This window comes from Planococcus citri, chromosome 2, assembly GCF_950023065.1.
Source record: "Planococcus citri chromosome 2, ihPlaCitr1.1, whole genome shotgun sequence".
Lineage (NCBI taxonomy): Eukaryota > Metazoa > Arthropoda > Insecta > Hemiptera > Pseudococcidae > Planococcus > Planococcus citri.
Genome location: NC_088678.1, coordinates 40,267,379 through 40,289,488, shown reverse-complemented (window position 1 = coordinate 40,289,488; position 22,110 = coordinate 40,267,379). Strand labels below are relative to the sequence as shown.

The window sequence follows — 22,110 nt, the reverse complement described above, 5'->3', positions numbered from 1 at the left end:
GCATGGTGGTTTCAAATGATTTTGAAGCTTCCAGCTACTTTTTGGAAATTTCAATTTTCCAAGAAACGCCATACAACTTTTCAAAAAGTCTCTGGAGGCTCCAAAATGACTTGAAATCCAGCAGCAGTCGACTTCGTTGGGATTGAAATTAGTTTGCAGAATGAATTTCGGCTTTCCATCTCCATTTGATGAAATTTTGGAAAATTTCAAGTTTCAAAAATCTGTTGGAGACTCCAGTAATTTTCAAAAAGTCGCTGGAGGGTCCAAAATGACTTGAAATCCACTAGCAGATGATTGCAAAAAAAATCAGTTTTTGCTAAAATCGTCGAAAGGTTTCTACCAAGTTTTGCTTTCTTTCCCCAAAAATTATCCAAAAGTCTCACTTTTTTGGCATAACTTTTCAAAAAATCCTGCTTTTTGCAAAAATTATTCAAGTCTCAGCGTTTTGCGAAGTTGCTGTCCAAAATTCCCGCTTTTTAGCAAAATTGTCAAAAATTGCCAAGAAGCCCTGCCTTCTGTTGAAATTACTGTCGAAGTCTTGTTTTCTGCCAAAAGTGGCCGAAATCTCGCTTTGTGTCTACATAAATTCCCAAGAAGTCCTTTTCTGCCAAAGATTGCTGAATGTTGTGGTTTTTTTTTTTTTTTTGCAAAAAATTTCAAAATGCCTCACTCTTTATCAAGTCCCAATACTCGTATGTCGCTTTTTTATCAAAATCGCTGAAAAGCCCCTTCTTTTGCTGAAATTGTCAAAAGTTTCGCTTTGTGCTGAAAATTATAAAATTCTCAATTTTTGCCCCAAATTGCCAAAAATCTTGTTTGTTTTTTTAAAACAAAAAATTGTAAAATCAACTTTTGACAAAAGTTGCAGAAAAGTATCATTTTTTTGTCACTAATTGTCAAAACGTCTTGCTTTTTGCTAAGATTGTACACGTTTCTATCAAGCTCCATCTTTAGATTTTAATGAAAAACTGTCAAAATATGGGGAAAAAATTACGTATACTTCAAGTTTAGAAGTTGAAATTCACATTTGATTACTATTGATACATCCACGATTATGGGAAACGAAACAAATTTAAATTAATTCAGCTCAATCAAATCGTTTGACTTTCGTTCAGCTATTGGTTAGAATAATTTTAAATTATTAAATTATAAACAAAAAAACAAGCATTTTGTTATGTCGATGGGCTGATTCGATCCAAGTTCGATAGCGTTTCTCTGAAAATCTCTCAAAAATATATATATTCATCGAATTATTAATGTTTCAATATGTATTGAATACAAGACCTAAACTAGTCTCTGAGTCAGATACTTAGCAGCTTAGAAAATTATAAAACTAAACCCTAGACCTCGTGAAATTCTCACTATCCTCGTGTATAAAACCCTCGAAATAAAAACTACGTGAACTCTATCCCCTGTAGAAAAAGCAGTTTGTAGTAGCCGCTGAAAAAAAAAAAAAATCTACAATATTACGCCACAGCTTCGTATTTGTCTCCCGAGAATAATGAACGAAGAATAATCGCGTAACACTTACATCTTCAGTATACAATGTTTTCTCGCTCATGGCTGGCCAATGTAACAAAAAAATAAAATTGCTGCCCCCGAAAAATGAACGTTTGACGAAGACGATGGTGGTAAAAAAAAATCGAAAAGAATCGCCAACTGGAGCAAATTGCCACCTCGATAGTCATTGTCGTTTATACGATTGTTGTCTACTTTACTTTTTGATATTCTTTTTCCCTTCCGACAGAAATATTCAGAGTAAAAAACTCGACAATCGAAAATGTGTGTTTTTGCAATTCAGATAAATAATTATTTCGAGAGAGGGTTTTTGGAAGTTGTAAAAAAATCGAATTACATAGATATGGCATCGCATATAGGTACAAATACATAGGTAGAGCTCAGTATCTCGCATATCTGGGTGTACCACTGTTGGTAAAATAGGGATCTACATCCCGCGATCTGTTCAGATTCTGAATGTTACGCAGCCACATACATCTCACGCACACTGAAGCAGAGTAATATGCCATATAAACAACCCCGCATTTATACGTTTGCACACAACATAATCGGCAAAGGCTATTTGAATATTTGGACGCTTGCCTATGTACACATAGAACGCAGACAGAGACACCCTTGCTCCAATATTGTACACATAAACGCGCCTGCGACGTCGGAATTTCTCCCTTCTTCACCTCACCGCCACCTATTACTTCATCTAACGGCGTTCTCTCGCGCTGGCTTATACATTTTATCAAATTTGACAAATGAATTTACATTCTGTGTAATTATTTAATAAGTGAAGTTTCATTATGCAGATGTGATTGTATTTAAATTAGTTGCCACCGTCGTCGTCATCATCATTGTCGTCGTCGGTCGCCTTCTCATACACACAACGCTTCAGGCCGGGTCATCGTCAATGTAACCCTTTCAATTCGTTGAACTAGTGGGAGTCGGTGAAATCGTATTTTCCTCCATGATGTGTCCAGTTTCCTCTACTGATGTGCATAGATGAGCATGATGTACCGCCACATAATTGTCCTCGTGAATGTCCATCTTTTTTGCTCTACTTCTCTCTCTAGTATAAGATAGCTGTATACGGGGTGTCTGTGGTGTCGGGTACGTCTAAGAAAAAAGGTTTTGAAAAGGTGAGAGCCAAAATCCAATTTGAACCATGGAGGGCGGTAGTACTTTGAAAAATGAACAAAATTACCTATTATGACTTTTTGTTACTTACAAATTGAAGGGGCTACAAATTATTTTCAATTTCAAAGAATTGCGATGAAAAATAAATACAAAAATGAATACTACGTCAAAAAATTGTTATGATCATTTTTTTTCTTACTCTAAATGGTAGTTTTTGAAGCTCAAAAATTGTAAATTTAATGAATTTTTAGCAAATTGAAAAATTGTTGTGCTTCAAAAACTTCTTAAATTTTAGACTAACAAGGGAACCTCTTGAGGTGTCATACTCCGATTTGAACGGGACTGCGATTTTTGAAAAGGGCATAGTCTAAAACCCCCAAAACCGAATTTTCAGCTGCCCAAGTTCATTTTTCGATTTTTGGCGAATTTTTGAAAATTCAAAATTGACTGTTTTTGGTGATTTATGCTTTTTTTAAAAAAAATACGCACTTGATCAGTAAAAATGGTGAAAATAAGTCCCAAAACTAATAATAATTACCCAAATCCAAATTTTACCATTTCCAGCCATTCTGGAGTCTCCAGCGCGATTTTTCAATTTCTCCAGAATTTTTAATTTGCTCCAGAAGGCGTGAATATGCAGTTGGGCAGCTAAAAATCGAGTTGTGCATTATACTCGACCTGTTTAACGAGTTTATCTACATTTGAGCCGATTTTGAGTGGCACCTCAAGAGTTGTTTTTTGACCAGCTTTTTTCAAAATTAAAAAATCCAAAAATCAAAAGTTTCCCGTTTGTGTGGAAATTTTCGAAATTTACGCGAATTGCTGTATTTTGTCCAGAACTAACCCCCCCCCCATCCAAATTTCACAATTTCCAGCTATTCTGGAGCCTCCAGCGCGATTTTCAATTTCTCCAGAAGGCGTGAATATGCAGTTGGGCAGCTAAAAATTGAGTTATATATTACACTTGACCTGTTTAACAAGTTAATCCACATTTGAGCCGATTTTGAGAGTGACACCTCAAGAGTGGTTTTTTGAGGTGTCACTCTCGCTCCAAAACGGCCGGAAATGGCCGTGGAATTTGCGCTCCGGGGGTTAGTTCTTGAAGAAATACAGCGATTCGCACAAATTTAAAAAATTTCCTCACAAACGGTTATATTTTGATTTTTTTGATTTTTTAATTTTGAAAAAAGCTGGTCAAAAAACCACTCTGTAGGTGTCACTCTCAAAATCGGCTTAAATGTAGATAAACTCCTTAAACAGGTCGAGTATAATGCACAACTCGATTTTTAGCTGCCCAACTGCATATTCACGTCTTCTGGAGCAAATTCAAAATTCGGGAGAAATTGAAAAATCGCGCTGGAGGCTCCAGAATGGCTGGAAATTGTTAAATTTGAATTTTGGGGGTTAGTTTCGGACAAAATACAGCGATTCGCGTGAATTTCAAAAATTTCCACACAAACGGGAAACTTTGTATTTTTTGTATTTTTTAATTTTGAAAAAAGCTGGTCAAAAAACCACTCTTGAGGTGTCACTCCCAAAATCGGCTCAAATGTAGATAAACTCCTTAAACAGGTCGATATAATGCACAACTCGATTTTTAGCTGCCCAAAACTGCATATTCACGCCTTCTGGAGCAAATTCAAAATTCTGGAGAAATTGAAAAATCGCGCTGGAGGCTCCAGAGTGGCTGGAATTGGTGAAATTTGAATTTGGGTAATTAATATTAGTTTTGGGACTTATTTTGACCATTTTTACTGATCAAGTACGTACTTTTAAAAAAAAGCATACATCGCCAAAAACAGTCAATTTTGAATTTTCAAAAATTCGCCAAAAAATCGAAAAATGAACTTGGGCAGCTGAAAATTTGGTTTTGAGGGTTTTAGACTATGCTCTTTCCAATAAGCGCAGTCTCGTTCAAATCGGAGTGTGACACCTCAAGAGGTTCCCTTGTAAGAAAGAAAATGATCGTAACAAAATTTGTTCATTTTTTGACGTAGTATTTATTTCTGCCATAATTTTTTTCATCGCGATTTTTTGAAATTAAAAATCATTTATAGCTTCTTCAATTCGGGTGGGGAAGCTTTGCCTTTTCTCTTTCTAATCAGCAAGTCCTCGAATTTATAAATATGACGAAAAATTGAAGTACCTATACATTATCATTACCAATCAATCTATTAATTATTCGATCCTATTTTTTGTTTACAGCAAACGGATACGAACCAAATTTCATTCAAGATCTCAACAACGTGACTGTACCAAAAGGCAAAGATGCTGTATTCAAATGCGAAGTAGATCATTTAGGAGGATACAAGGTACTACCATACTTTTAGTGGTATTCTTTCACACGCCACTTGAACTGTTTGTAACGCTTGACAACTTTTAACACGAAATCACCCATCATTCATTTACACTCTTGGCAAGAATACCGACAAAAAAACACATTACATCTTTGAAAACTTGCCTCGCCTCTATCCGATAAACCAACTTGACGTCAAAAAAAGAAAACGAAAGAAAAACACTAGTTCATTAGCAGCGATAAAGAAATTACAACAGAATTATTTTCTCTTTCGTCTGATCGTGCCGCCTTCTCACGTTCCACACGCTTTCGCAAATCTCATCCGAACAATCCGAAAAAGGTGTATAAAGATTAATTTAAAATTACAAGACAAAAACATCGCATCGTATCCTTCCCCAAGCATTCCATTCATGTGCACATTTTCACCGGCGGCGACGAACTGAACGGTTTAAATTTTTCGCCCGCACATTCCAAAGGTGGTGAAGAAATTGTACGTGGTACTTCATCAACTCTTGCGACCGAGTAAATTAAATGGCGCGTATTCGTCTCGCGCCAGCAAAACAGGGTGCCCTTTTTTCCAACTTGCAACCGCAGCTAAGGCGTCGACGGCGAGAAAAAACTAATTTAAAATATTCTTCTTCGAAGATTATACTATAGGTACCTGAGAATTTGTTCAGCATCTCGCTCGGTGTGCGCCCATCTCGTACATGAGATGAAGCTAGAAATGGGGCGGAAAGGGGTGCAGAAAAAACGACTTGTACCGCGACACAGAACACGTTTAATAATAAATTGCAGTAATTAAGATTCTTTCTAAATGACGAAATTGTTAGACAAATGCGGTGTATGTGCAAAAACGTGGAAAAGGAAAGTTGCTGGGTGTAAAGCTAAAAACGGTCCATTGTACGTACAGGGTTACCGTCAGCCAACAAAAATACGTACAGAGTGCTCGTTGGTGGTATCTATCCTATATCCATGTTTTAGTGTACGAGTATATGGGTATATACAACACTTCGCAATAATCTGGAATGCAGGGTTCGTTTCCAAGAGTTGTTGACAACGCCATCTTTCTCGCTCTCTTTGTCTATTTCGCGCTTTCTCCATCGTCACCACTACTCCCCCCCCCCATGCCATCAAATGATGGATGAGTATTTAGTTGTCCTGTAATGTTGTGTTGTCTGTTCTGCTTACCCCTTTCCTTCCTGGTTCGCGAGCGACGTGTAAAATAATACAAAAATTCACCCGGTCCTCGCCCACTCTTCAGTCGTTGTTGCTATTTCCGCTTTTTCGAATTCGTTTACGTATTTTTCAAAGTGAAAATACTTCTTTTTTCGGTATAAGTAGAGGAAGAGGTGAATGGAGAAATGGTAATGGTACTGGGTATGCGATAGAACATAACGATGTTAGATATGCTGAAATTCCTCATTTTCGCAGAATTCTTTTATAATGATATTGAATATTTGAACTAGTTATTAGATCACGAAAAGAAAATGTTAGAGGATTTTGACCGAATTCAATGGAAACCTTGCATTTTGAGTTGATGTCACTCAAGAAGAATTTCAACATTCAACTCTGGGAGCGCTCCTGAAAGAGGGATATACTCGTAGACCCTAAAACAGCCCGGGTCATTTTCGGAAAATATGTGTTTTTTTGGCTCTAGTCCCCACCCAACTAGTTTTGGAAAAAATGGTCTAGTTCCAAAAGATGATATTTGAGATTCTGCGTTGAACCTGGTCATGTCATCCAAGACCACTTATAGGGTTTTGCTGGCTGGCTGAAAATCGGCAGATGACTTATTTTTGGGTTAATGTTTTGAAAGCATTTTCTTAACAAATATTTCGCATCAATTTACTAAATGTTTTAGAATACAGAAGTCCCAATTTCAAAAAACCAAACAGTTGAAATTGGTAATGAGAACCAAAAATTGGCTCCGCTGTGTTCCAAAATATTTCTTGAGTTTCACAGACTGTATATATTTTGATGTTTGGCATCATCAATACAAAATATTCGTGAAGGAAAGCACAAATTTATTTAAAAACATATATTATATGTATGTACATATGACTTGCAAATTTTCAGCCACTCAGTAGAACCCCAAAAGTGATCTTTGATTTTGATGGCACTAGTCTAGATCAATGCACGGTTTGCAGCTATGATAGATGAACCTTGAAAAGTTTCACTGCTCATACGGCAAGTGCTCGTTCATTGAAGTTATTTTCATCATGTAAAGATGTAAAAAAAAATTGTAATGGCGTTCTGGCCTCTTCCCCTTTGGCTGAAAATCGAAGTGTCCTTATGACCTATAATAAAAAATCAAAAATGTTAAACTATTGATGAAATTACGAGTGCATATCAAGGAGTGATTTATATGCTCTGGAATTGATTGTCATACCTTTAGTTTCAGAGGGGCTCTGCAGGTTGTTCCGACCTTGACAACACTTCGAAGTCACCCACAAAGGCCATGGAATGCCGCTCTACTGAGCCGAATTTGCTCTCTAAACTGATCTTCCTCAAGGTCCATAAAACAGCCATTCCTATTACGCCACAATTCCCCGTGATCGTGGGTCTGGTTGGTCCTCCTATGATTCGTAGGAATCCCAATCATTCTAAGGCTATATTGAAATCTAAGAGACATTAAATTGTTTCAAACTTCTAAATTACCAAAAAGAAAAACGTTCAATTTATTATCAAAAAAAATGCATTCATCATTTTACAAGAAAATCACCAAAAACACACAGATCAAAAATATAAATTAAGGAATTTTCACTATAGGAACATAGATAATTTTTTTTAAAGAAAAAAAATGAAAGAAAACCTTTTTCCAACTTCCCAGTATCCTTTGCGGACCTAATGAATTTGAAGTTTCAGTAAGGCTGATCCATAATTTTTCTTCAATTTTTTGGGTTAATGTGAGGCCATAATGCTGGGTCACCGTATCCGGGTGTCTTTCTAAATACGCAATAAATTATTTATTACACTCATACCTTTTCACATTTGTTGCATACTGCGAAAAGTGGCACTTTTGTTTTTGCATCTCTGATGTGAAAAAACAAAATCCACACATCAGAGCTCTTTTCTTTTGAGGAATGGTCAGTTTTGACAGACTCCCCTGTCGCTAATTTTTGGTTTATTATTATAATTGAAATCTTGTAAAATTAAACACTAATATTGTATAATTTCTAAATTTAAACAAATATATCTACTTAGGTACATTCATAAAATTATGCTATAATCTCTTATATCATTGCCACTGGGTGTCTGAGTAAGAATAAGGGATATACTGTCATCAAGAAGGAGAAGAAATGCCCTGCTTGAAAATTGAAAAATTGAATAATCATTCAAAAAGTTGGCGTTTGGGTGATTGTTTCAATGAAACCGGAGAGAATATTTCATTTTGCATTAAGACAATAACTCAAAAGCACATTTTTTCAATTTGTTATTCACCCAGTATTGTCACGATGTGAGTAGTTGAGATAAGATTACCCTCCCCTCCGCAATGATGACACATACCTACGAGTACTTATTGTAACTGTTAACCTACAATATGATATTCATCATAGCAGATAATTATCGCCATTGTGCAAGGCTCTGATACTTACTCTTTTTGCTGCGGTGTTGCTTTTTTACTCTTCTAAAAATACAGATCAGTACATTATATTTCAAGTACTTAATTTCTCAAAAAAATAACCCATCACACATGAAATCACTGTGGAAAGAAGACTTCGTTTTCCTGCGTCATTTATTTTTGAGGACCCAAAGCTACATCGTCTAATTTCCTACCAATGAAAAATATATGCCCATGTTGAACTTCATTTCCTATTAATTTTGCTTGCTTTTCGTCTTATTCATATCATCTTTTCCTTACATTTTCACACACTCGATTACATAAAACAAACTCTAGTTCAGCTCGTCGAATATCGTCATATTTTTGCTCAGATCGTCGCTCGTGTTTAAAGGTCACCAACGCCGTAGTTATTGCACTTCGTCGGTTGTTTTATTAATTGCTCCCTTCACCTCCTCCTATTCTTCTATATGCTTTCATACCTCACCTTTTCATTCTTTCGCCGAGTAATAATTGATCATTAGAGAATATTTTCCTTGTTAATTGTTTATTATAAGAGGTGTAGAGAAAAAAATGGGGGTAAAATGGTAGTAGAACGTCGGTAAGTAATGCGCCGAATCGAGTTCAACAGGGGTTAGAAGTACATAGTAAAGCAAAATTCGACCTGTAATAGCAAAGAAAATATTAAGGTATACTTAAAGGAGTTTGGTTTTGAAAAATAATACCTAAGTATTGGATATTGGTCAATTTTAGAAACGTTGAGAAACTTTTTTCTCTTGGACAACTTTATAGGTTCTTCCATTGGTATTTTTTTTGGCAGAGCTCAAGATCAGGAGTAAGATCATTTTTCTTCGCATTGAAGGAACATTACTGTAAGTTCCAAAGCTGCGATTAAATATTTTCTCTTACATTAGTTTGATGAGCTTGGAAGTAATGGCAAAATTGTTAATGAGAAGGGAATAATATTGCTAAATCAAATTTATCACTTGCATTCCCAATAAATGGAAAAATATCCAATATTTTTGAATTTTATTGACAAACACAGTCAACAAATTATTAGAATTATTATGCTGTAAAACCCATACACTACCTACCATGAAAAAATCCCAGACTGCTATCCATTTTTTGCACCTCGTCCCTGAACTACGCTAATTTCCCCCATTTTCCCTCATTTATTCCATTTCGATTACTGGTGCTCGTTTCTCCCCTCGCTTGCATATTATTCGTGCACCTATCTGTCTATAGCTATATTGGCGCATTCATTAATACACATGGTTCCGATGCGATGTAGTGACCATTACTGGACACATGGTTGAAAGGGAGGGCAGAAGAGAGTATACGCGAAAAGCAAATCCTCACTATGTGTACGTGAAAAGCAAATATTACGTGTAGTAAACTCCCTGCGCCTGGCATCGCCGCCCTAGCGCAGTGGTTGTTATCGAACAAGGAAGAGTCGCGGCGACCGCACGGATTACACCAATGCGACGAAAAAATAAATGATTTAACGATGACAACGGATAATTTTTTACAAAGCGCATAGCTTTATGAAAAGCTTTTCATTAACAAACGTTTTCCGGTCGGCGAATGAGCGTTTTTCATTGCAAATAGACGTGCATATGTGTAATTGTGTACGTATAGTAACTACCTATTACCTATATTCTGGTCGTGTACGACATAGTCAATGCGGCAAACTTTTCATTTACAATGAGGAGCATTTATTTATGCTTATATGAGTGGTTGGTGGTACTGAGAATATTTTCTTTGAGGAGAATTTCTGCTAAGATGAAGAGAATAAGTCTTGTTTTCAACAATTTGGTGAGGAACTTCACCAAAAGTGGGAGACAACCCAAAAAAAGTTCGACCCCCCCCCTCCTCATACAAGTGGCTGAGTCCGGGGTTTTCACTTCAAATTGGGTACACACCAGTGTACAAAATAAATTATCGACGTTCAATTGCTTTCCTTTTGGACAGCCATTCAGTGAACGCGGACTGCGATGGAATTCAGCGGGGCACAACAATTTCACTATTTCTAGGCGCACGCTCAGTTGAAATACATATATTGTCATCAGACAAAACTCGTTGAAAAGTTATGTTGATTTTCCTTTCCATGGGGTAAAATCGTCACCCAAAAAAGAAGGTTGACGGATTTTGACCGGATTCAGCAAAGACCTTCATTTCAAGTTGAATGTTATCCAGAAAAATTTCCAACTCCGAAGGTGTTTCTGGAGGAGAGGAAAGGGGGAACATTTTTGAAAAAAACTTGTTTTTTTGCTCCTGTAGCCACCCAACCCGTTTTGGGGAAAATAGTCCAGTAGCTGTATTTAAGGTCATTTTTATCAAAATTTAAAACCAATTTTAGGGTTCTGCATACTGAGCGGTTGAAAATTGGCCAATCGGTAATTTTAGGGGTCAATTCGTGTTTTAAAAATTTCTTCTTCTCAAATTTTTTGCATAATTGATGCAAAAGTACTGAGAGACGTCATTTCTGAAACTGCGGAAATATTTTGGGACGTAGTAGTGCCAATCTTTGGTCATTTTATTCTAATTTCAAAAAATCAAGGAAAATTGCCAAAAACTTGAAAATTGGCACCACTGTGTTCCAGAATATTTCCCAAGATCCAGGAATGATATTTTTTAATTTTCAGAACATAAATTTATCTTAAAACAAGCGATTTGCCAATTTTCAATCGCTCTGTAGCTCTTCTAGCGGTCTTGAATTGTGACGACAATAGCATAGTTCAAGGCAGAATTTCGAATACTTTCACTTGGAGCTGGGGCAGTTTTCCGAAAACAGGTTGAGTAGTGACAGAAGCATAAAAACGAACTTTTTCAGAATGTCCACTATTTTAGGTTTCGTATCTTACTTCCAGGGGCACCTTCGGAGTTGAAAATTGTTCTGACAAGGGAACTACCTGAACCGGCAGAAACAAAAATGAACGAAAGATGGAATATTCAACATTTTCAAATTTTGGCATTTTTTCCAGTGGGCAAAAATACACATCTGAACCGGCAGACGCCGATTTTCGCGAAAACCTCAAAAAATGATTAAAGACAACCCACATAGGTCCCAACTAAAGTGATTTGTGCTAAAGTTGATTTTTAGTCGTTCCACAGCAATTTCAAGTTTCTGGAGAAATGATAATTGATAAGGAATCTCTGGAGGCTCCAGAATGGTCAAAATGGGGGTTTCACCTATTCGGAACGTCGAAAATAGGTCGGAGCTCGATTTCGGATTGGTAGGATCGCAAAAGATGGAATATTTAACATTTTGAAATTTTGGCATTTTTTCCAGTGGGCAAAAATACACATCTGAACCGGCAGACGCCGATTTTCGCGACAACTGCAAAAAATGGTTAAAAGACAACCCACATAGGCCTCAAATAAAGTGATTTGTGCTGAAGTTGATTTTTAGCCGTTCCACAGCAATTTCAAGTTTCTGGAGAAATGATAAAAAATCGCTGGATGCTCCAGAATGGCTGAAATTGAGGTTTTACGAATTTTGATAGTTGTAAATGAGTTAGGGATGCCATCTGAACCACTTCCCGAGAAAATTTCAATTTTCATCAATATTTTCTATTTTTGGTATTAATTTATAATCTCTTGGATTTTTCAATTTTCAAAAATTCACTAAAAATCGAGAAATCAACTTCAGCACTTGAAATTTTGGATTTGGGGTTCTGAGGTGGTCTCCTTTCGATCTAGCTTTGATTCGTTCATTTTCGTTTCTGCCGGTTCAGGTAGTTCCCTTGTGAGTAACTTTCAACTCAATGTAAAGATGTCTGCTGAATCTGGTCAAAACCCGCCGACTTTTTTTTTGCGATCCATGATCGCTCTTTTAAAATAGATATACCTACCTAAATGATTTTTTCGTGGACACAGCCAAATTAAATTCACAAAATCAGGTACACAATAATTATAATTATTCATAAGGTGGTTGCAGGATGGATGCATACCCTTTTTGAGCCTTACTCGATCAAATTCAACTATCACATATCACTTTATTTTTTCTATCTTTTTTCAGAGGAAGAGGCTTTTCTCTTCTTTTCAAACCTACATTATACCTAGGTACCCAATTACTCGAAATACTACCTCTCAGAAAAATGTTAGTCACTTAAGTTTCCCCTTTCTAAAAATGAAACAGGGCTAGCTCAAAATCTGTCATGAAAGCTGCCGGTTTCATCTCACGTTCTTAGCCTTTTGAGTGCCAAAACGTCTCTGTGGACGATTTTAAATATGTAAATGACATGGTGGCTGGCGTGGTTTCTGCTCCTTGGGAAACTGGATTATGCCCCCTTCCCCTACCTGAAACGATGAGATTACAAAATTGCTGGGTTTGAATACAATTATCCAAAACTCCCAAGAAAAATCCTGACACCGGCACTGCTATACATCAAAGTCGTTTTTTTTTCATCACCATAATTTGTATTCAGCAAGTCAAATTACCTCAGTTTCACTTTTTTCGGGATGGTTTAGCTTGATTTTTAATCTCTTTATTCAACTCGAGATCTGAAATTTTTTGTTGAAAAATTAATCAAGAAATCGAATTTTGGAAAATTTGTGTTTCACTTCAAAAAGTTGTCCTGTAAATCTTGCATTTGTATCCAGCGAGCTAACACTGCCTCAAAGTATGATTTTTGAAATTATTTAGTTCAATTTTTCAAAAATGAGTTGATGATTTTTCTTTTGAAAAATTTCAAATTTTAGGCTTAGAAGAGGCATATTTGAAATTGAGCTAGATCATAGTGAAAAGAGTAAAAATCTGGGTAATTCAACTCGCTAAATTCAAAAATGGACGACTAAAATATTATTTAGGTTCTTTTCTATGAAAATGTATGCTCAATTTTTATCTGCATGCTGTCTCTTTATCAAGCTTCTGCCCTGGATCACTGGTCCCTGACCTTGAAATGGTGGACATTCCAGGAGTATAATGCTTAGAAATGAAACACTGAGGAGCGGGGGTTGGTTAAATTGCTGGTATACCGTGCGTACACAGTAGTACACTGAGATACACCACACGCCGAAGACATTAACATCCCCAAAGGCTACTATGACGATGGCTGGGCGCCTTTACAAAACAACCATAACAAGAAGAAAATTACGTACAAAGCGCGCGCGTTCACTCTCTACCTCCGTTTCCCTGCTCCATGCTCAGTACCTACCACTGGTATTATAAAAATAATAAACTCGATAATAATATGATGAACTTGACGACGATGACGAGCAGCCCTTTTGAGACGAGCAGGTGGAGTACACGAGGGTAAAATATTTGTAACGTTTAACAGTTTTAGTATGTCCTCTGATAATATCAATATTACCGGAGCGTGAATTTTAACGCGTCTGAGCGCCCTTGTCATTGTATGGAAGGGTAAATGGCACCCCGACGACGTGGTGAGCGCTTTTCGCGTATCAACAAATATAGAGAGTTTGGATGATAATACACAGAATGACATAATAATGTAAACCCCATCCCTGTAGGAATTCGAGGGATGAGCGAAGGGACGAGGCGAGGCGCGGACGCCGCCGCTACACACGTAATAATCTCTGGCGTATTTCCTGTAACGTTAGTTTCTGTTCCATGGCGGATTTCAATAAGATAATAAACGCGAAACTGATGATAATTTGACGTAGTCTTTACATCACCTAATCCGTTTGAAATAATAGAGCCGCGGTATGTTATGCATGGAAATCGTTCGACACAGGAGCAGGTGGAGGAACAGGAGCACGTCGAGGGAGAGCACGCTCTCTGTGTACGCCACCGCCACGCCGCCGCGCCGGAACGCGTACACAACGCAATTTTATTACACCGGCTGGATTCGGGAAGTTATTGGGGCGTTATAGCTCTCGATAACACAGAATTTTTGGCGTTTCACCCTGTTTCTCTGCCTATAGCTTTGGGTCTCCATCCATCGTGCGAACGTATTTTTCGGCTGCGTGTATAGAAATATGTAGGTGCGATGAGGTGTTGGGCAAATTTACGTGTGTTTTTGTTCAGCAGACGAGTAGGTATCGATATAGTACATATACATACCATGTACATTGATGGTAATTGGAACAAAGTTTTGTGAGGTGATGATGATATGCGAGGGAAGGGTTATTCGAGTGAGAAAAAATTATACGTTTATGAAATAAAATATGTGTACGTATGCACATACGGTGTTCTGCAATATGCTGGTTAATCAGGTGTAGAGAATAACGCGTGAAAAATGTTGTCTATTTCAACATGATATATGTTTATCGTTTTGTAGAAAATCGACTAGTATAGTAAATTTTTACGATTATGTGTCAAATTGACTACATTCGATGTGTTATTTCATTTGTCTGCGTTGTTCAGCTATTCAGCTTTAAGCCTTGAATTGGGTTTGCTCCATTTTGAATATTTTTTGGTCAAATGATTTCTAAACTTGGCAGATGATATGTGGAATTGTGGAAGTTCTCAGTGTGTAAATGCTTCCAACTTTTTTTATATCAATTTTTCTAGCTTCTTCTACCTTGAAAATTGATGTTGAAATTTTGAAAATAACCTCGTCTCTAATTATACGTTGACAAAAATCTCAAGTTCTCGAATTGTTTCCAATGAAGGATGAATCTCATCAGGCTCTAGAATTTTTTGACGAAATCGGAGTAAGAACCCTGAAATACGCCTCCAGCAAAAATTTCAGCTTCTGTAATTGATTTCCTAATTTTTTGTCGAATTTTTTAAATTTTGAATTTAGCTTGTTTTTCATGAAAGAAATCGAAATTTGATCAAATCAAGTTGAAAGGTGATTTGGCGTATATTCTATATTATATTTTCGACCTCCCCTCCCAAGTCGATTGCTGATAGTTTCGAGATTTTCTGAAGCATTCATTGGATTTTTGTTTCTCCACTTTTCGATAAAATATTGTAAATAGGAAGGATCAAAATGAAATTTAGCACCTGTGAGTTCATATTTATGGTCTGTGTGAGCATTTCAATCGATTTTGACCAACATTTTCAGAATCCATTTCTATTGGACCATATTGACCCCATTAATGATATTTTTTCGAAAACTGGACTATCAAAAATCCGCTGAATGCTTTAGAACGACTCGAAACCATCACCAATCAACTTTAGACGTCCAAAATAGGCAATGAACCGAATTTTAGCTTTCCAACTTTTTTTGATCACATTTTGAAAATAAAACTTAGAAAATGTTTATGTTGGTTGAAATATTTTTTTATGCTCCATCTTTAAAACCAATTTTCAGCACATTTCATTGTTTTAACAGCACTATTCGTCTTCGGGATTACTATATCCCCACCAGTGCCCGGTTTTAAGGAGGAATTGTGTGGGAAATCCTTCCTCTCCCAGAGTCTTGTTTCTTTTTTGAAAAAAAATTGATATCACGTTAAAAAATTGCCTCAAACCTCTCGTCTCACGTCTTCGTCTCGCTCAGGCTGCTCGTTATGCCCTAATCCATATCTTTCGGTGGTAAAAAGTGATGATTTTCCAAGAAGATATTTTAAAAGATCAGAAATTTATCTTAAACATTTTGTTCTCTCCTTACTTGGGCCCACATCACTTCATTTTTTTCGATTTTCTGAGAGGAAGAGGGGTTTTTCTTCATATTTTTTCGATGTTAATCATCTTGTCTATGAATAGATTTATCGTTCCATAAAAGTCGTCATTCTCACAAATATTATCGAAATACTACCTTCCGTCGCTGAAGTTCCTCATCCTTTCTAAAAATGAAATAGGTAGAGCGATCTCGAAGTCGGTCATAAATGCTGCCGGATTCATGCGTGGTACTAGCCTTCTGAGTGTCAAAAAAAAGTCTCTGTGGCAGGCACGATAAGTGGCCTAGTGGCGTGGTTTCTGCCCCTTGGAAAACTTTATTATACCCCCTTCCTAATTCCGAAAAAATGAGATGGCAAAATTGCTGGGTTTGGATCCAATTATCCAACTTCAAAGAGAAATCCTGGCACCGGAACTGCTATCCATCAAGTCGATATTTTTCAATCGCCATAATTGGATTCAGCGAATCAAATAACCCCAATTTCCCTCTTTTCGGGATGGTTTTAGCTCGATTTTTAATCACTTTTTTTGTCAACTCGAGATCTGAAAATTTTCATTAAAAAAATAACCAAAAAATCGAATTTTGTAAAACTGGTGTTTTACTTCAAAAAGTCATCCTAGTAATCTCGCATTTGTATCCAAGGAGCAAAACTGCTCCAAAATATGGTTTTTGGAATTATTCAGTTCAATTTTTCAAAATTATTTCATGCTTTTTTTGAAAAATTTTAAATTTTGGGCTTGAAAGAGGCATATTTGAAATTGAGCTAGATCATCGTGAAAAAATGAAAATCTAATTAATTTGACTCTCTGAATCGAAAAAAATTACGACCAAAAATTTTTTAGGTTTCTCTGCAACTTGTCATCGAATTCTTCCGCCTTTTCGATTTCCCAAAAAAGTCGAAGACCACCCACCCTTTACTTAATTATTAGGTACCAGGAAAAAATCGGTTTTTTTTTGCATATTTAATAAATTCATGTGCATTTTTTTAAACGTTTTAAAAATATGACTTGTTATTTTTACTACGTGAATTTTTCATTTTTTTTTTTTTTTTTTTGACCTAGTTGTTCAGGCTGAGATTATTCAGAGCAGATAAATTATGTTACGAATCATTTATTGCCACCTTGAAAAACGTATTCGATGCTCTGCAATGTTGTCGATGTAACTCTCGATTATTTTTTTCGAGTTCATAAGAGTCCCTGCGATGTAGATATCAGCAACTTTTTGTTTCCGAATATCATTTTTCTATTCTGTAAAATTTTTTAAAATTTTCACAAGAAACCTACCTTCCCCTAAAAGTTATCAACTTGCCAAAATCCATCATTGCAGTAAATATTCAAATCCGATGCATACAGAAAAACATTGAAACTAAATAAACAACAACAATCGTAGAACTGAAATTGTATTTACGGCAAACTGAGTATGCAATTTTATTAACACCAGTGAAAATATTCTACAATATATTCACGGCGACCTGGATAGACAATCTTATCAATATTTTTGAGGCTGCAATTTGAAAAAGCTGTAAAAAAAATTTCAAAACGTTGAGATTATTTTTCATCGCCTTCTCTAATGCTTGGTTTTCAAGGTATTCTCAGTTTTCCACCTAAAATTTATTATTGATAAGTTATGGATATTTTGAGCTCAACTCATGTGATTTTTGTAATTATTTTTGAATTTGTTATGTATTTATTAAGATGGATCGCGAAAAAGGATCTAAAAATTGTTGACGAAATTCTGTTGAGATTTTCATTTTGAGTTGAAAGTCACATAATAATGTTGGCTCCTGGAAGTGTTTTGGAAAGAGACATATGGGTTTTCAAAGATGAGCATTTTCGAAAAATCGCGAGTTTTTCGTTACCTCTCTTTGAAGATGACCTACACATCTCGCCTACGAAAGCACCTCCTGAGCTAAACATTTTTGGATAACTTGCAACTCAGATTGAAGGTTTTCACCAAATTCGGTCAAAATTCTCCGTGGTATTTTTTTTCGCGATCCTCCTTCGTCAACCTCGAAACGAGTTCATTACACGTAGTTCTGGTTAAAAGTTCCTCCACGAATATTTTGCAATTTGTTTTCCACGGGTAACGAAACACTATCGGTGTCAAATTCGAACATTTCTCATCAAGAAATTCACCGAAAGATATTCGCGTTCCGCCGACGAAAAGAAAAAACGAGAAAGAAAAAAAAATTGAAAAAAGTAAACGAAGTAAAAGATAATTTAAGCCTCAAGTTCTTTTTTTTCGCTTTTTCATTACTTGTTCTACGTAAAAAGTATAAATAAAGCAACTTTGAACACGTTTAACGCAAATGCATAGTTTAAATATAATGAAAATAATACCAAGGTTAACTCGGTAACTTTTCAAACAGCGTAAAAAACAAATAAAAAGTACTTTGTTAAAATAAACCGAACGAAGTACTCGAGAAAGAGGCGAACTGCGGCGCGGCGCGACGTCGTCGTCGTCGAGCGTTCAGCAGCGTTGGAAAACATTTCAGCCAAGTTAAATTAACAACTCGAACAAAGTGTCATTTAAACGTGAATTAACAAAACGAAAACAGTCGACAATATTAAAAACCTATAAACTGAATGGCGTTAATTTTTGCACCAGCCAAACACGACGACGAGAACCGGAGAGGATTTTTAATTAAAATGCGAATTTTATTATTCCACAGGTGGCTTGGATAAACGCCGATACTAAAGCAATTCTCGCCATACACGACCATGTAATTACGAATAATCATCGGCTGGTTGCCGCACATACCGACGCTTACACGTGGACTTTGACAATACGAGCTGTTAAACGAGATGATCGCGGTTATTACATGTGCCAAGTGAATACAGATCCGATGAAAAGTCGGGTATGAGTAATTTTTACGTCATAGTCATACATTTTATGTTACACGAGCTTTTGGTTTTGGTTTTTTCGCATCATTGTGTAGTCAGTTCCTGTGTACGAGTAGCTTTACCTTTAGATACCTTTGATATGGCAGTGACCTTTTTGACAAATGCTAAAAACAAAAAGATTCGTAGTAAAGATACTTCTTGTTACCCTTCTATGGCGAACCCTTTGAACTCTCTATATTCGGCAGCTTAAAACGGTAATGACGAGACCCATTACGCTAATTATAAGTTGATAGTCGACGTTACGTACTCAACAAGATGTATTTTTTAAAACGAATCTCGCAGTCTTTGTCATTCCACCTTTGCTTCGTCTGCTTTAATCTTATTGTACATATAATGTAGAAAAATACGATTTTTTTTTTAAATATATATTTTTCGTTCGCAGAAAGCATTTCTAGAAGTTGTAGTACCTCCAGATATCATATCCACTGGTACGAGTACAGATACCACTGTTGTTGAGGGTAAATCGGCGAAATTGGAATGCAAAGCACGAGGTGTGCCTAAACCCAGTATCTCATGGAGACGCGAAGACGGTCGAGAAATTATTATTCGTAGTTTTACTAACGATAAAAACAAAAGTAAATTATATATTAAATTATCGTATTTCGCAAAGGTACCGTGTAGTGTATTTTAATGCCACATAATAACCCGAATAATATTAACAATTGCAGCGCAAGTTTACGAAGGCGAAAGCTTATATTTACCAAAAGTAACGCGAAACGAGATGGGTATTTATCTTTGTATTGCGTTCAATGGAGTTCCTCCGACGGTCAGTCAACGAGTTCAGCTTATTGTTAATTGTAAGTTGGGATTCACTTAGATCATTTTGAAATTATTGTAAGTAAGTAAAATTGATATGAAAAGAATACGAACAGAAGTCAATGAGTATACAGATGGAGAAAAATAATGTGAAAAGAATCCCTCAAGCATGACAAAAAACTTATTAGCTCGGAAAATTTGAAAATTTTGTGCAGGGATAGGATTGCGAATAAATTACCTATTGAATCTTTTTTTCACCTTTATTGTGACCTGAAGCCTAAACGAAATATCTCATCATTGTAGAGACTAGAGAGTGAGCTGAAACTCGAAAAAAATGCACTATAGTCCAAATTTCACGTGCCAAGATGCATTCGTAAGTTTTTGAAGAATTTTTGATAATCAAATTTTGGGTCAGAAATGCAAGAAAATCAAAATTTTACCAAATTGACCTACAAAGCTGAAATTTGGCATGTCCTCTTTTTTTGACTTCCGAAGCAATTAGAAACGGTTTCGAACTGTGTTGAGCAATTCTGGAGCCTCCAGCAGATTTTTGAAAGTTTAAATTAGGTACCACTATGCGTTACTTAATGAAGTTGAGTATACATAGGTATATAGGAAAGCCAACTTTCATTCAATATATTAATTTTAACGTGCTGAGTCGATTGGAGGTGTTTTTAAGTCAGGCTGGAGCGTCCAGCCGCATTTTGGAAATTCCAGATTAAAAAATGTCATAGAAACTGCCCAAAATAATTTCAGTTCAATAAAAAAAGTGTTTATTTTTACTGCTTCGATCCTTTCCACCTGTACTTGAAGTACTCACATACCAACATTTCAGTTTTTTAGGTGGTGAGATTTTGATGTCTTTCTCATTTTTAACCAAAGGTCAAATTTAATTTTCAAAAATTTACCAAAAATTGAAAAATACGCATTAACACCTCGAATTTAGACTAGTGATGTATGTTTGTATGTTCTCGATTCAACTTGGTCATGTTGATGTTGGAAAATAGTCAACTACCTTCTTGCAAAAATCTCAAAAAATTGCTAAAATTTATCAATCAGAATTTTTGGTGAAAATTCATTTCATGTTTTTCAAAATAGCCCTAAATTCGCATTTTACCTGATTCTTGCTTGTTGCCCAGAAATTGTCACAAATGTTACAAAAGTAGAAAAAAGTATCGCTTTTTGGACAAAAATTGCGAATAGGTACATAATTACGTAATTGTTGAAAAATCCTATTTTCCCCCCAAAAATTGAGTAGGTAAAGTTGAGCTCTTTGTGTCAAAAATTACCAAAACGTACCGCTTTTTACTATAAGGTAAAATTGCAAAATAATTCAACTTTTTTGAGAAAATTTCAAAAAAAATTATCCCTCTTTTGCCAATAATTGCCAAACAGTCTTGTTTTTTGCAAAAATTGTCAAACTCTTGCATTTTTTGCCAATTTACTGCCGAAAGTTACCGCTTTTTCAGGAAAATGCTCTGCCAAAAATTGCTAAAAAAAAAAGTTTCGCATTTTGTGTAAATTGCCAAAACGTTCCTTTTTTTTGGAAAAAATTACTTTGAAAAATTGTGGTTTTTTTGTAAAGAATTCCAAAAAATCTCTTTCTTTTTAAAAAATGTAGGTATATGTTATGTCGCCTTTTTGCCAAAAAATTTGGAAAATTCTCTCTTCTTTGCTCAAAATTGTCAAAAAATATGTTATTTTAATTAAAAAGTTTCAAAATGGGCCTAGTTCAATTTTGGCAAAAATTGTTTTGGCAATATTTCATAAGGATCTGCCTTTTGCAAAAATTACAAGTTTCTATCGCGATCCATTTTAAGATTTTAATCAAGAATGAAAAGTTCTGGTTTTTTTCATCGATTTTTTTTCTGCTAAAAAACTGATTATAAGCTCACAGCTTTACTCTCACGATGAAATCGCGTAATTGATGATCTGTAACCGTGGCCAAGATATCCGCTACTTTCAAATGCATTCAAGGATTGTTTGCTTGAGGTAGAGGATCCTCAACTCATGCTTAAATGTGAAAAATAATATGTTTTGCCCATGTTTGGTCACTTTTTTGGTTACTAAAGGAGTTAGGGCCCTAAAAATTCAAATTATGGAAATACGTACATGTTTTCATAAATTGAAGAATCGATTAATAGTGCACCTGAAATCTTGGTCACGACTCATGAAAACTTCAAAATGAACTCTTTCCAAAAATTCAATTTTTATTTACTTAAGAGCTGGACACATCAACTGGTCTTCTCACGTGTATTTCTAATTGAAACTTGAGACAATTTTTGGAACAGTTGGCTTTGTTCCTCATAATTTCAATTGGAATATACATTATGTACTCGTAGGTACTCTTAAATTATTCTACGTAGGTACCTATCATGTTGGTATTGTTGATGTTATTCTTTCTTCATTGGTATTCAA

General features: G+C 35.8%; 1 protein-coding gene across 2 annotated transcripts in view; it reads left to right on the top strand.

Moving 5' to 3' along the window:
• Positions 1-22,110, top strand: part of LOC135835772 (lachesin-like) — a 201,284-nt gene that overhangs the window by 168,215 nt on the left and 10,959 nt on the right. For both annotated transcript variants that reach the window (XM_065350195.1, XM_065350193.1), the window contains exons 5-8: positions 4,849-4,955; positions 18,705-18,890; positions 19,319-19,511; positions 19,605-19,733. In XM_065350195.1, coding sequence (XP_065206267.1) covers positions 4,849-4,955; positions 18,705-18,890; positions 19,319-19,511; positions 19,605-19,733 — 615 coding nt within the window. The remainder of the gene's footprint in view (positions 1-4,848; positions 4,956-18,704; positions 18,891-19,318; positions 19,512-19,604; positions 19,734-22,110) is intronic.